Raw genomic sequence first — 15,749 nt, 5'->3', positions numbered from 1 at the left:
GGCAGCAAGTCTGTGAGCATTCCACATGGGAGACTCGATTAATTTTTAGTGCAACATTCGGGTTCCGGAAATAAAAATACCACTCGTATTTCCCAAAGGGGAATTGTTTTTTAAAAATAACTCGTAACCCATTAAAGACAAAACTACTGTGAGCTACGAGGTTTTTAATAAACGTGTTTTTATTGAAGCCATCAGCCATCAATCTTGGTGAAAAACTACATTATCCATGATACTGCAAAGAAATCTCCACCAATTAGAGAGTCAGTTTCCTACTTGAATATTTAGATGTATATGTATATTTTGAAATAAACAAAGTATTGTTTCTATATACACAATCAATATCTTTCAATAAATAGTTTTATATTTATCCATATAGTTTTTATGGCATTCGCAATGCTTCATGGAATTGTAGTTCTTTCATGCACTAAAGCTGTTAAAGGGTAGCCTGGCTCCGCCCTCCTACGTACTTCCGTTCAATTTTCATTTTCCTTCAGTACTCCGTCTGGGATTGCGATATATTCTCTGGTTTTCTCCGGTCAAATTTTAACCGGTCAAATCAGCGAACAGAGGGAGTGGCTGAGAAGGATGACGTTGATGTCGTGCGCTAGTTTGAGATGACATACATCACGACCAAACGTTAGCGATTGGTTATGGCAGATCCAGAGTGGCTCTGGGCAGTTCCAATAGTTTTAAACTTCAACAGAGTACCCGCCTTCAAGGAAGTTAACGCTTGTCAATGGAGAGTGGCCAGACTCTCTGTACAAATGAAACGTACGAGAGTCTGGTAAGACCAGGCTAGCTAAAGGGATAGTTCACCCAAAAATGAAAATTTGATGTTTATCTGCTGACCCCCAGGGCATCCAAGATAAAGGTGACTTTGTTTCTTCAGTAGAACACACATGAAGATTTTTAACTCCAACCGTTGCAGTCTGTCAGTCGTATAATGGATGTGAATGGTAACAAAATCTATGAGAGTAAAAAAAAAAACATGCACAGATAAATCCAAATTAAACCCTGCGGCTCGTGACGACACATTGATGTCTTAAGACACAAAACGATCGGTTTGTGCGAGAAACTGAATGCGTGATCACTTGCGGTGTATGAGGTCTGTACAGGGGCGTAGCACAAGATCCCGGGCCCTATGAATAGGCAGTCCTCATGTATGTTAAAATATATTCCAGAGGGCGGATTTTCAAGGGCCCTCCTGTTAATCAGTACTGGTTTTACCCCCAGTCCAACGTCCCTGGGTCTGTACACTGTAAACTACAACAGATCGTGTACAGACCTCACTTACCGGAAGTGATCGCGCACTGAAGGCTGTTGGACATAGATCGCATTAGAGGTAAAAAATTATATAAATATTGTTCCGTTTCTCGCACAAACCGATCGTTTCGTGTCTTAAGACATCAATGTGTGTGTCGTCACAAGCCGTAAGGTTTAATATGGATTTGTATGTTTATGTTTTTTTTACTCTCATAGATTTTGTTACCATTCACATGCATTACACGACTGACAGACTGCAACGGTTGGAGTTAAAAAAATGCTGAAGAAACAAAAGCCACGTTTCCACCATGGGAACTTTCCCCAGGAACTAGGGACTTTGGGGTGGTACTCTGTGTTTCGACCGCAGGAACCGGGATCTGGGTAAAGATTTCCCCCTCAAAACGGCCCTGCTTGAGAGCTAGTACTTTTTCAAAGTTCAAGAACTTTCTGGGGTGGGACTTGGGCGCTGAACATGCTGATTGGTTGAGCTCATGCAGCATTTTATTTCAATTTAAAAGTCTGTTGCGTTAGGTGCAGTAAGAGTTATTTACTATTCAAATCAACAATGGAGTTTAAAAAATACGACAGATGGACCGACGACGAGGTTCAGGCTTTATTAAGTTTATTTGCGGTGGATGAAATCCAGTGGGCTCTGGAAAGTCACGTGCAGTCCTACGTCACCAGACTAATCTTCACGGTATACTTTAGACCGCTATGGAAACGCAGACAGCAGCCGGTCTGGGGGGGAAAAGAGTTCCTGGGAAAAACGTTCCTGGGACAAATTGTTCCGGGTAATTTCAGTGGAAACGAGGCCCTGGGGGTAAACAGATAAACATTATCTGAAACATTATCATTATCTAAAAACATTTTTGGGTGAACTATCCCTTTAAGTACCTTTGCCTTTTTGTCTGAATTTCAAATTTTCCTTTTTTTCCCTTGAAATCAAAGTTTGTAACATTGTAGATGGTTGATTTGGTTCATGGCTTATAACTCTTAAACAAAGACTTTTAAAAAAATCCCTATGGGAAAATGAATGGGAAAAATACTTCCAGAACCAAGGCCACAGAAAATGGGCACTGTTACACTCTAGAGAACTTGACGTTAACATGTTGCTAAGCTAATGTGGTGCACTCATAAGCATAAAAATACACAGAATAAGTTACATTAATCAAATTTTTTTTTTACTATTGAATGATTTGTATGTTTATTCATGATCAACGCCTTATCCACAATCTTGTATGTACTGCTTTACTAAGCTTATCGCAGAGCATTATGGGGTCCCTTTCACCATGAATACTGCTTTAGAATTTAGCTAAAACAATTGAATTTGTATTGATTTATAGTGCCTCCTGCATTGGAACAGCCTTTCATGTCAAATGGCTCACATACTATAGTTTACAAGGTTTTGGAACAGAGCATGTGTGTGGTAAGAAACAGTTGTTGATATCTCATGACCACGACAAGGATTAAATCCAAGGCTTAGAGCTATGGATAAAGGGTCAGACGTTTTTTAGAAGTCATTGTCCATTGTTCACTCGATTAATTCAAATGGTTTCACTGGCACAAGTACATAGACCAAGAGGCACAGGATGTTCTGTGACAACGGTTCTCATGGGTTTCAAATCTGTTGTCGAAGATTATTGATTTCACTTTTTAAGTGAAAAAAAGTGAATTATTCTCTTTTTTCTCAGTAAATAGCTAGCAAAGAGAGAAGCGTCTGGAGTTGATGTTCATCTTTGTGACACCAATGAGGCGCAGTGGTGAAGAGAGGCCAAACCCTGGAGTGACGGGTCCATCACACAAAAGATCCGACAGCTCGTCACGCTCCTCCAGGCCAAAGGTGGCGTCATTGAGCATTCGACGATGCAGGTGACATGTCTGCTCCACTTTGAGTTTATTGATGTCACCGCGCAGACGCATGAGCTGGCGTGCCAATTGCTGGTCCTGGATGCGCATCTCCATCTACGAATAAATAACATTTTGGAGAAACTCATTAAGGCTTATTGTGAGAAGAATCTGACTCCATGCCTTCTTAAATTTCATAGTGAATATTGAAGCATACAGTGCACCTTTATTCATAATATTTGCTTATTTTACACAGACTAAGGTTAAGATGCACAACACACCGCACAATAACTAACACTGAACAATTAAAGTCATGAAATCAAAAGTGACAATTCTTATTTTTATGGAATATTTCAGTATTTTTTTAAATAAATTATTGTTTACTGGTGCGAGGGCAGGAGAAATTGTCAATCGCATGACATCACAACAATAGCAAACCACAACAATCCAATCAATTCCTGACGGACAAAGTCAAGTCCAGCCCTACATTTTTCTTTTGTTAGTGAATCCGTTTCACTTGGATATTCTTAATAATAGGGAAGAGAATACTATTGCAGCAATCTACAAAATGCTGGGTTGTTTCAACCCATGTTTGGGTCAAATATGGACAAACCGCAACACAGGATGAAACCATAGACTGTAAAAAAATATGGACGTAGTGTTCGTGACGTCACCCATAGGGATCTGAAGAGCAGTTTTGAAGCCTCAAACCCAGCCGTTGCCATCTTGGCAACACGCTTCACTCCCGGATAACAGAAAATGGGCAAAGAGGCGGGACGTGGGTGGAGCTGAGGTGACGCGATGACTAACAGACAGCAGATAAATGGCAATCCACCTGTCACTCAAAGTAGCCACGCCCTTAATTATGCAGAACTTTAAGGCTTTATTTAATGTAAATGAACGAGTTATAAAAAAAAATCACCCCCCTCACAGTTGTCATGAAGGGCAAAATTAGCCGTATAGACCAAAACCACAATTTGTACCAGGCTGTAAACATGTTTTTGGGCATTTTAACATGGGGCTCAATGAGATTCTGCTCTTCTGGAGCCTGTCTCTAGTGGCCAGTCGATGAATTGCAGTTTAAGTCACTTCCGTATTGACTTCAAGAGAAACTGGGGGAGGTTGCCACAACCCAGCATTTTGTAGAGTGAACTTCTGTTTCGTGCTGACTTTAATTCTTTACTGTTCACTGTTTTGCTATTGCATTGGCAATGTTGTGTTTGTTGACCTTTAAAGTTATTTTGTGTACGGACTACGGAGCCCCTTAGGGGACAGGGTGGTGGAAATATCAGAGGGGAGGAAAAATAAAAAAAGCTTTGCGTTCACTCACAAAGAACACGAAAGTTTTGCAAGTGAAGGCAATGTTTTTCGGGGGAACGCAAAACATTTTGCGAGAGAACGCAAAAGCGTTTCCAAATAATTTTTCCTCCCAAATATTTTTTTCTTCACCATGTCCCTTTAGGCGCTCCGTAATTTGTGTCATATTTACTGCATTTTTGTATGTGGTTGTTGAGTGTCACAGTCATAGTGGAGTTGATGTACCAAATCAAAATGTGTCAGACTACAGAAATGCTTTTCCTTTGTGTTTTTCGCGCACAAGATACAAAAGTTGTCAACAGTGTATGCCTGTTCACGTGGAGCCACAAAAACATTTTAAAAACGCTGTATTCTGCTGCTGTATTCTGCTGCCCGGCCAGTAGTTGCCGATGTTACTTTGTAAAGAAACACTGCGTGCCTAGACTGAACATGTAATACGCATGCGCACAACATCACCGTTTTTACAAATGCGTGCTTTTGTGGTTTGCACGGAGATGATAATGGTATCGTTTTCAAAAACTTGCATGAATGTGCATTTTCAGGCCTCCAAAACACTGTTGTTGTGTCGGCCAAAACACATTAAAAGTTTTCCCTTTTAGTTGAAAACGCTGTTTTTATAGCCAGCAAATATGACTAGGGTCCTTGGGTTCTTTTCTGACCCCAAAGGACGTTTGCTCAAATAAATAAAAAAATTCCCTTTGTCCAAATGGCATGAGACTTTGTACGGTTGTCAACACTCTCTAGATATACAAAAAATGTATTGGATTGATCTTTGGATTGAAATCTGTTTTTATGTTCGCTTAGAAAATTGACAAAATTCATCCTCAAAAACAGAAACAACACAGAACACGCATACAGAAATGAAGTGGCACACTTCCAACAGTGCATAAAACATCCCCAAAGCAAAATGATCATGCTCACACAAACACACATACACACACACACACACACACACACACACACACACACACACACACACACACACACACACACACACACACACACACACACACACACACACACACACACACACACACACACACACACAGGAATAAATTTGTTATTGCTGTTCAGTTCATTGCATTTTGATGCTCATGTTGTGTATTTTTACTCAATATAATATAACTGTTCATTTCTGTTAATTTTTGTTCTGTTACAGTTAGTAACTGAAGTGTAGATTAAATTACTAGAATTATAAGAAAATCAGATGTTTGAAATAAATGATAAACTCTAAAGACTCCAACTTTTCTCTTGTTCAGGTTTGATTCTAATCATAATGTAACATCATTGAAAAAAAGATTTTTTCAGTTAAAAAAAAAGGCTAAACTTTGACAAAATGTATTAATTTTACTTGTTATAATTGTGATTTCATAACATTTGGATATGAATCCAACTGACAAATACTTGTGAAAAGATGTCTTTCAGTCAGTCAAATAGCACATAGCAAATAGTGGAGCTCTGCAGCCATTTACTGGTAAAAGTCTTTATTATTTTTTTTTTAACTGTATTTTCCAAAAGATGGGCAAAATCTTACACTAAACCATGTCAAACCATGTTATCCCCTCGAACGAAAGTTCGAAATTTGGGTCTTTTATAAAGGGAATTTTGCATAAACTAATTTTGTGTGAAAATCCATTAAAATATATGTTTTAATTTATTTATATAAATTACAAAATGATTATAAATACTCCAAAAACTGCACAGATGTTGAGTAAAAACATTAATAAACAGAGTAAAATTACATTTGTTCTAAAAAAAAACTATAGTTTTGTTACAAAATTACATTTTGTTGCCTGGGGTAGACCCCAAGTGTGTAATTTCCAAACGAAGACCATACAAGGGTTAAAAGTGGAATATCCCACTGATAAGCCAACAGCTAGTTTTTCATTTTGATCTGTGTGGTAGCGTCTCTCTACCTTTCAGACGGATGGCAAAATGCCTGGCGTGGACCTACTGCTATTTAATTACTTAATCGCTTCTAACCATTTAAATAAACATGGGCATGTAGATCCATCTTTGTTAGCAAACATGCTTTTGTCCATTTTAAGAGGTGGTATGGATCTTCACAAGTCCCTTTTGTCCGTCAACCGGCTCTGTTTATTTGTTATTGTGGCCAATTTCCTGCGTGCAAATGTTTATGGACACACACGGTGCAAAGGATGTAGAGAGGAAAGGCCTCTGATGTGGTGAAAGGAGCCTCATTACTTGCAGTGGTTATAACAGACTGTGCATACAAGTATGCCATGAACCACATGGCTGAGTGGAAGAGAAGTGATTACACTTACAGGAACAGAGAGCGAGGAAGCGGACTGATCGCCCCTCATGCTCGTCTGCTCACCATCCTTTCCACTCACTTTAACATGAATGGCAATATTGTGCAGTGATGTTGTAATGGAGGCCTGTGCGTTCACTCCTTTGTTTCATTCAAATGAGCTAACTGATGGGGATGCTTTTGGATTTCCTCCCTTACAAAAAGGTGATTGCAAAGAAGCAGCAAGTATTTTGAAAAATCACATTTTATTTGCGAGAACATGATAATAACAAATAAGAGTGTAAAGATAAATCTTTTAAAAAACTAGTTTAAAACTTTTATTTTATTTTTACCATGAATCATATATATATTTACCATATATATATATATATATGAATGCGTTGTCATAATTTCATGCAATTTCACATTTTTAAAATATATTTTTCAAGGTAATTTTAGTTTTTCAAATATTAATTAATGAATATAATTTTTGGGCAGTCGCAGCACTTGACATTTTACCTGAAACTGAATTAACCTTAATCATAAAAGTTTTTTTTTCTGATATTTTAGGACACCTAACCTTGACATACAGTCATGAGGATCTGCAGGGGTCACATAGTTTCCTGTTGTTTTTGCTTATTAGTTACACCATTGGCAGACAAAATAAATGATTCTGTAGCCCCGCCCACCGACTTATCTGACATGTTATAGATAAATAACATATAGGCCTACGTGGAGCTAAACCGGATCGAACTTCCAAGCAATAAACATGCCGTATAAGCTTCATTCGGATTCCAATATTATGAATGCATGGATGAACTTTATTTTTAATGAATATCCAGCTCACGTGGGGAAGACATTGCGCGTTTGTTCCTTCATTTCACCACGGATTCGGTTGTAAACAAGAGACTGACTCTGCATTGAGGCTTGTGCGTGCGTGTGTGTGTGTGTGACTGTGTGTGTTAGTGATGCACGCAGTGTGCAAAATACCCGTCAATATTCGGGCGGTCCCCATCTCCCGATTGTTACACAATACCGATCTACATTTTTTTTTTTTTTTTACAAAAGTACAATTTAAAAATATTTATTTAACACTGAACATTTTTAGCATTCCAGCATAACATTGTACAAACAAAGCACAATATAACTTAAAAAAAAAAAAAGTAAAATAAAAATATTTTTATTTGGCCATCTTATCTTTGGCCTATTTTGCATACAGGTATCATAATCAAATCATAATCAAATTCAGTTTGTTTGTTCATTAAGGTTTTGCAAGCCTGTATAACTCAGCACTGAATAAAAACTCTGGCGGTTTGAGCAGTGAGTGGAGTCTGACTAACTTTAAACATATTGGCCATTGCGTACAAGAGATCAACAACTATGTCACGTTGTAAATGGATACATTTGACATTCTACAGACACAAATATGCACTGGAGGCTGGAGCATTTGCCAACATATTATTACAGTATCAGCTGAGGCTGCTCTTGCTTGCATTTGAGGGTGCTTAGACAATTCAGCAGAACAGTGTCTTCAAACGGCCATTTCTGCGTCTTTCTCTGACACTTTAAAGCCTTGTTTACTGTATAGCCCTGTCCCAAATGGCACCCTAAACCCTCACGGTCTTCCTCTGAGTCCGCACTTTCTCAACGTAATGCCGCTTTGACTGCCGGGAAGAAGTCCTCTGCATAGCTAGCACCAGTGCGGAATCGGCAGAAGTGCGCATTGAGGGCGCATATCGAGCTCAAAGGGGGTGCTCGAGAGAACTCTTCTGAGACCTAAAATGACAAATTGGACACCCTGCGGTCTCGTGGACTTAACAAAAATTACGGCAAAAATGACGTCATCGCAGAGTTATAATAAGCGCCTCTCTCACACGCGTTGGTTGCTTTATTTGATCGCGTCATCAAAAACCTCATTGTTCGGTAAATTTTATTCGGTCTTCGGTTGCCAAACAATCGGTGCATTCCTAATATTTGTCAATAAATGTTTTGAATTCTGTATACCTGGTGAGCTTAAAAACATGCTGAAGCTCATTATAATATGCAAATCACTGCTATCCAATCATAGCAGCGGGTGTTTACTTCCAAGTCTCCAGTGTGGCACCCCCATAAAAATTCCAAGAGAGAGGCTCAAAACCAGGGTAGAAAACAGCCTATTACTTATTCATTATGATGTTTTTGAATGTAAAAACCACGCAAACGTAATAAGTTGACCTCAGACAAGAGACAACAGTATAAAAAAAACCAAAAAGCCAGTTCATGACCCCTTTAAAACAATCTGTATTGTATATAAAGCACCATATAAATAAAAGTGACTTGACTTGACTTAAGTATATAAATAATAAAAGATTCTGGCAATCTACTTAAAGCTCCAGTCCGTAACTTTTTGTGCTCTAGCGGTTAATAAACAGAGCTGCATGCATCTTGCGGAAGAACATTGCAGCAGGAGCTACTTCTCTCTGTTTATGTCTATGGCGAGTCACGCAGGGCCTGTGCTCCTCTGCAGCGGTTCCTACCAGACCGGCCTGAAATAGTCCCAATATAAACACTTATTATAAGTGTACCATAATGATTCAGAATAAGACAAAAACACGGTTTGGAAAATGGATTCATGTTGCACAGTCTCATTATATAAGTTTTGTAAATCTTGAACACAAAAAAAGTTACGGACAGCAGCTTTAAGCTATTCTTTCAAGAATGTAATCCATTTAAATTATTTTTATCACTTTAATGTATTTGACTTTATGCTGTTGATAAATGTAATTTTATTTCAGATATATTGCAACTTAAAGGTACACCACCTGTTAACTTAAAGGTACAGTATGGTTGTTGTTTTTTTCAAAATTGACAAAATGTATAATGAGGTAGTGCATCGAATATATCTTACAAATCGTGTTCTTGTCTTATCCTTAATCACTACGGCCTATAATAGGTCTTTATATTCAGACTAGGGATGTAACGATTTACTCAACTCAAGAGGCGATACGATTCACAATCCTAATTTCTATTTCTAAAAAAAATATTTTTTTTTTACAAAATGAGATTTAAGACAAATTATATATAAAAGTGTCCTTTTATTTCTCAGACAAAATTCTGCATTTTTCTTCATAAAATTTAAATATATATATATATTATGTTAAATAACAACTCATTAGAATTTTTAAAACAAATCCTCAAAAAGTCCCTTCAAGGAGATCTTCCAATGGTGTTTTCCTGGGAGGAGGTTGTTTCAGCTTCTTAACCCTCACCCTGCACTGAGGAATAACAGAAATAAAAACACTAGGTAAAAAACAGCCTATCTTTCGCTGTGAAAACACTGATGCACCGTGTGATCTCCATGGCAATCGCCCTCTACGCCGCGAGTGGGGCTGCAAATCCGCCGGTCAGTGTGGTTTGGCCTGTTATCTTTTACATGTAGACGGAGGTGACTGGAGTCTCTCACTGTGGTGTATATTAGTCTTCAGAAAGTCAAAATGCCGCCACACCTCCGATTTGAACGAGTCAATGTAAACTACACGCTTGTCGTTGCCATGCTTCTTTTTGACGGCGCGTGCACATAAACTGAAAACATTCCCTGATTTCACTCTTCTTCGCGCCAGTGTGCACGCACAGTATGTAAGGCTAGCTACAACTTGCTCGTTGCTATCGTGCCTGTAAAGTAAGGCTGTTTAAAACATGTATCGCGATTCATTTATCATCTCAACCAACTTGAATCGTCACACATTTGTATCGATTTTCAACCGACTCCGACTGAATCGTAACATCCCTAATTCAGACTATTTTAGACCGAGCGGGACGCCAACCTCTGCAGGGTCTGTACATTGCTCTAACTACAATGTTCTTCCACAAGACACATGCAGTTTTGATTATTAACCACCAGAGCGCCAAAAGTTACATATTGCACCTTCAAGTCCTAATTGGGATACAAACGGGTTTTGAAGCATTTTGACTTACCAGTTCTTTTCTAAGCCAAACCAGAGCTTCGTCAATATTATCGAACCCTCCAAGGCTTTTTGAAATCAGGCCGTTTTCTGCAGTCACTTGGGAATTCTCTCTGCTCCTCTGAGGCGTTGCACTGGGCATCAGTCCAGCACCTTTCTCCAGCTCCGATGAGCTCTCTGGCACGGCTAAGCTTTTGGAGCTCTGAGCTTCCACTCGCTCCTTCCACTCAAGATAGGACGGCCTTCTGGTTTCAAGCCTTAGCTTCTCAGTCAGTGCTTTCAAGTTTCTCAAGTGATCATCTGGGGCAACCTCCGGGCCATCACAGTCCTCTATATTAATCTGAGGTATTGAGCTCGCATCCATGGCCTTTGAGGAAGTGGTTAGTGTCGCCAAAAATAAACAGTGAAAATCAATTAAAGTGGTCAGATGATCTCATCGCCTTGTTTGATCAATAAAAATACAGACCTTTGTGTTTGCTTGCAGTTACCAGGATGGACAGTGCATGGGACTATAAAATAAATCAGCAATGCAAATATTGACCTTCCATTTCTCCAGCAGTGTAGTCATCCAAACATATATTGCTTCATGATCCTTTCCTTCAATCAAAACAAACTTGGTTAACTTTTTATCATATAGATGTTTAGGCCTATTATAAAAAATATTTATGTATTTTAATTGCATGACATTTTTACATTTAAAGCGATGCATATTTGTATGTCATACATAAATGAAACAGTTACAATGTATTTAGGAAGTCGACTTTAGACATTCTACTCACTATATGCAACTTTGCAACTACATGTCAACTAACTCTCATTAGAGCATTAGTAGACTGTTAGGGTTCAGGTTAGTAGAATTGACATGTAGTTGCAAAGTTACTTATAGTCAGTAGAATGTCTGCTGGTGGAGCATCAAAAAAAAGTGTTGGCAGATATTAAGCCGACAGTCTACTAGAAGTAGTTGCAAAGTACTTATAGTTATAATATAAGAATGTTAAAGTGGAGTGGACTATCAAAATAAAGTGTTACCAATGAAACTACACTGTAAAAATGATATGATCAATAAGTTATGACAACCATGTTTTACATTGCTCATTGCTCAAAATAAACAATTTTCAACTTTATTTATAAGTTGTACAACATTCAGCTAATTTTTTTAAGTTAGTTAAATTTAAGTTGAAATTACTTGAATATTCAAGTTGATTGCGCTGAAAAAAATGTAAGGCAGCAATTTTGTTTTACAGAATAAGATTTATGTAATAGTACCAATAAACTGAATGTGTATTACAGTGAATACACAATAACCAGGGTTAATTATTTGTTTCATCCAATCCAGTCGTTTAACCTCTTAAATTCCAAGGACCCTGATAAGGTGTCAAGTATATACTTAAAAATTTGTCATGGTGTCATTTTACAGGAAACCCTTTGAAGTTACATAAAACACTGCTAAAAGGGATTAACATTTAATACTATGTTGTCTGAGCTGTAATAAACCCCCCAAAAAAGAGGTGCTTTTTTTGTTTGTTTTGTTATACATACATTTTTGAAAGTGTATATCTCAGGCCCTGTGTGCTCTAGCACCCTGCAGACAGTTTTGGCTGTTTCCAGCATATGTCTAGCCTGATCCTACCAGACTCTCGTACATTTCATTTGTACAGAGAGTCCGGCCACTCTCCGTTGTCAAGCATTAACTTCCTTGAAGGCGGGTACTCTGTTGAAGTTTAAAACTATTGGATCTGCCCAGAGCCACTCTGGATCTGCCATAACCAATCGCTAACGTTTGGTCGTGACGTATGTCATCTCAAACTAGCGCACAATATCAACGCCATCCTTCTCAGCCACTCCCTCTGTTCGCTGATTGGACCGGTTAAAATTTGACCGGAGAAAACCAGAGAATATACCGCAATCCCAGACAGAGTACTGAAGGAAAATTAAAATTGAGCGGAAGTACATAGGAGGGCGGAGCCAGGCTAGCATATGTCAGCAAACACTGGAAAAAAGAATTATGTGACACCGGAATATTGCATTTATACCACTGTATATGGGGGAGACTTGTATATTGGAGAGATTTTGATATGTGGAAATTACATAAAAAAAGGTAATATAAAAAGGCCAAAACTGTCTGCAGGGTGCTAGAGCAAAACGGACCTGAGTTATACACTTTCAAAAAGGGCCTCTTTTTGGGGGGGGTTTATTACAGCTCAGACAAAATATACTTAAATGTTTATCACTTTTAGCAGTGTTTTGTGTAACTTCAAAGGGTTTCCTGTAAAATGACACCAAAATTGTGTATTTAGACCACTCTATGTGGTCACAGTACAGGAAGCTTTTCAATTTGGGTAGGCCAAATCCAGGCGGAAATACCCAATATTGGTCCCAGAGCTAAGGTGGTTAACTAATTGATCAAACTAAAACTGAATCTTGCTTGTTCCACAGTTAGCCCTATTTCAACCATGTAAATCATTCAATTTAATTGATTTGAAATGATTCTAAGGAAATGGAATATCCTGTTGCAAAAACAGCATATGCTGGGTAGGTAAGCATGGCAGCTGGATTGAGCTGGTTTATGCTGGTCCTTAGTTGGTCATGAGCTGGTTTAAGATGGTCCTAAACTGCAAGCTGGTCTTGAGCTGGAGCTAGTTTCTTTGGACCATCTTAGGATCAGCACTTTACCAGCGTAAACCAGCTCAAACCAGCTGCCATGCTTCAAAACATACCTTACCAGCATATCCTGTTTTTATCAATAGGGTAAATACACTTTGAATATTTGATTATTTAAATAAATCAAATATATGCAAATACATAATATTAAACAATGCCTTTTTGGAGTGAAAGTAATTTGTACTTGAATCATCATATTCGATGATTTGGTTTTAATTCTGTAAAATCAGAAGTTATTCTACCTCCTAATCCAGATCTTCTGGAGTAAATCATGGGTTAAACGGATAGTTTACTGATCACATGGACATTTTCCATCCATGTCTTATATCACACTCTAAATCTTACAAAGCTGGCGGTTTCCATAGCAACTAAGCCCAGCCTATGAGTCAGCAGCGCTGAAGACTGTCTGCTCTGAAGAACTAAATGTCACTACTCACTACCAGCCAAACCTGTGACAATGAGCTAAGAATATAATGCTGCTCAATTACAGTCTCATTGCTCTTATACAGATAAGCAAAACTACTGCTGATCAGACATAATCACATGAAGTAATTGTGCTTATAATTTAATTGGTTTCGGGACCACCCACAATTTAATGCTTTCCCACAAAGCTGTCTGTCTAATGTACGTGTGATATAGTGTTTGGCATATTGCCTCGGTGTATTTCATCATCCGAGCTGCTCAAGGAATGTGTCCTTTCAATAAGAGGAGTGGATGTTAGAGTATGTTGGTTCTTAATTAGCCCCACTTTAACCTCCACACGGCTCCAGGACTAATCAAACTCGGCTCATTTAACGCTTTGCTCTGTGTGTGGCAGCAGTAGCGTCACTCATCTTACAGGGGGACCCATTCATCCCAGACCACTCGCACTTTAGTCTGAAAAAATGTGCTTGTTGAAAGCCTTAGTGACTACATACCTACACTTTAAAATATGAGACCAACCAATGATAATTCATGGTGAAATAAGGCCAGAGCCTCTAAAAAGAATATGAAAATACTGTATGAAATGTGAGAAATAAGTGACAGCATGTCTAGGTTCTGATGAATATTCACATTCTGTTTACATAAGCATGAATATGTAAAAGCCTGTATGTTATATTTATCAACAGACTAAATGAGCTCTGAAAGTTATATCATTTGAAAGTTAATATACAATATAATATATAATTAGTGCTGTCAAACAATTAATCGCGATTAATCGCATTCAAAATAAAAGTTTGTGTTTACATAATTTGTACTGTGCATAACTATTTTGTATATTTGAATACCTATATATATATATATATATATATATATACACACATATACACATTATATTTACAAACTTTTATGTTAGATGTGATTAATCGCGATTAATTGACAGCACTAAATATAATATAAGTATAGCCTAATATAATATAATTTTTCTAAAAATAAAATGTAATTCTCTTTGCATGATTCATAATAATGGTTTTGAGTGCTTGTATCTTTCCGCACTCTCTAAACTAAAGTATTATGCTTAGAATGCAGATCTCAAGTGGAAAAATCTCTTTTTTCCCAGACGTATTAAATGTTCTCTGGCCAAACAGACAGATTGGAACATGACTGGAACTAGTCATGACTCATGACTGAGTTTATCCATGTCTAATTAGATGCGGTGAACTTAACTCTCATAAAGCTGGAGTGCAAATCTTGTTTTCTCAGCATAAAATGGTTGTCCTATTTGGAGTGAAAATGAACTGTTCCAGCAGAGTCTCGCTTCATGACCAATATTTTCATAAATGACTAATAATTTCCTCTTGGAGCTGTTCAGTTATCTTTTAGATCTCATGTCATAACAGCATTTCTTTGATTATTACCAAATCGTTTATTTATTACACATGTCATATAGAAATGATTAACCCAGCCTAACTTATACAAACTAAATAAAAACCTGGGTGTTGAATAACCTAGAGTCCTAGACAAATCAAAAACATGAAATTAGTTTACTTTTCTTTTTCAACACATTATTAATATTATTTTAAAATGCACCAGCTCACCTATCATGGGCATAATGTGGATAATTAGAATTAAATTAAAATTATCCACAGTAACCTATAAGTGAAGTAGATCCTGCATAAAAATCAGATTGAAAGTCATCTGGGACGTAGGCTATAACCAGCTCAGTAGTTTTAGGCCTAAATACTTTTATTTTCTAACAACAATATTAATACACTCCCTTCGTACGGATAGTAGCCTATTAAAGAAAAGACGAGTCTTACCTTCATAGTAGTTTATCAGGCACTTAAAGTCTTCGCGTCCTGCTCTACTGGAGAGCACAATAACACTGCTTTTACTCTACACTTGTTTCTGAATGAGATGAGAGGCTTGAATGGAGGAGGGGCGTAAATTGCGTCAGGTTGTGGTTGTCGTGGAGACAGTAAAGAATCTGCTCAAAGCCGCCAGTACAGCATCATCCCCGGATCTCACAGCAAGCAGAGGCCAGCTAGACT

General features: G+C 37.9%; 1 protein-coding gene across 1 annotated transcript; it reads right to left on the bottom strand.

Moving 5' to 3' along the window:
* Nucleotides 1–1,796: 1,796 nt before the first annotated feature.
* On the bottom strand, nt 1,797–15,607 carry fam167ab (family with sequence similarity 167 member Ab). The gene is made up of 4 exons (XM_079831372.1): nt 15,519–15,607; nt 11,084–11,214; nt 10,631–10,984; nt 1,797–3,225 (listed from the first exon to the last, which is right to left on the bottom strand). Exons 3-4 carry the CDS (start codon nt 10,979–10,981, stop codon nt 2,962–2,964), a joined length of 615 nt encoding a protein of 204 aa, XP_079687498.1. The 5' UTR covers nt 10,982–10,984; nt 11,084–11,214; nt 15,519–15,607; the 3' UTR covers nt 1,797–2,961.
* Between the last annotated feature and the right edge of the window lie 142 nt (nt 15,608–15,749).

Source organism: Gobio gobio (genome assembly GCF_949357685.1).
Source record: "Gobio gobio genome assembly, chromosome: 12".
Classification (NCBI taxonomy): Eukaryota; Metazoa; Chordata; class Actinopteri; order Cypriniformes; family Gobionidae; genus Gobio; species Gobio gobio.
This window is presented reverse-complemented; position numbering and strand designations above follow the sequence as displayed.

Bases quoted from the DNA above. Each gene is read 5' to 3' on its own strand.
- fam167ab (XM_079831372.1), bottom strand. From the start codon at position 10,981: ATGGATGCGAGCTCAATACCTCAGATTAATATAGAGGACTGTGATGGC. The intron at 3,226-10,630 runs GTAAGTCAAAAT...ATTTATTCGTAG, and splicing joins TTTGGCTTAGAAAAGAACTG to ATGGAGATGCGCATCCAGGA.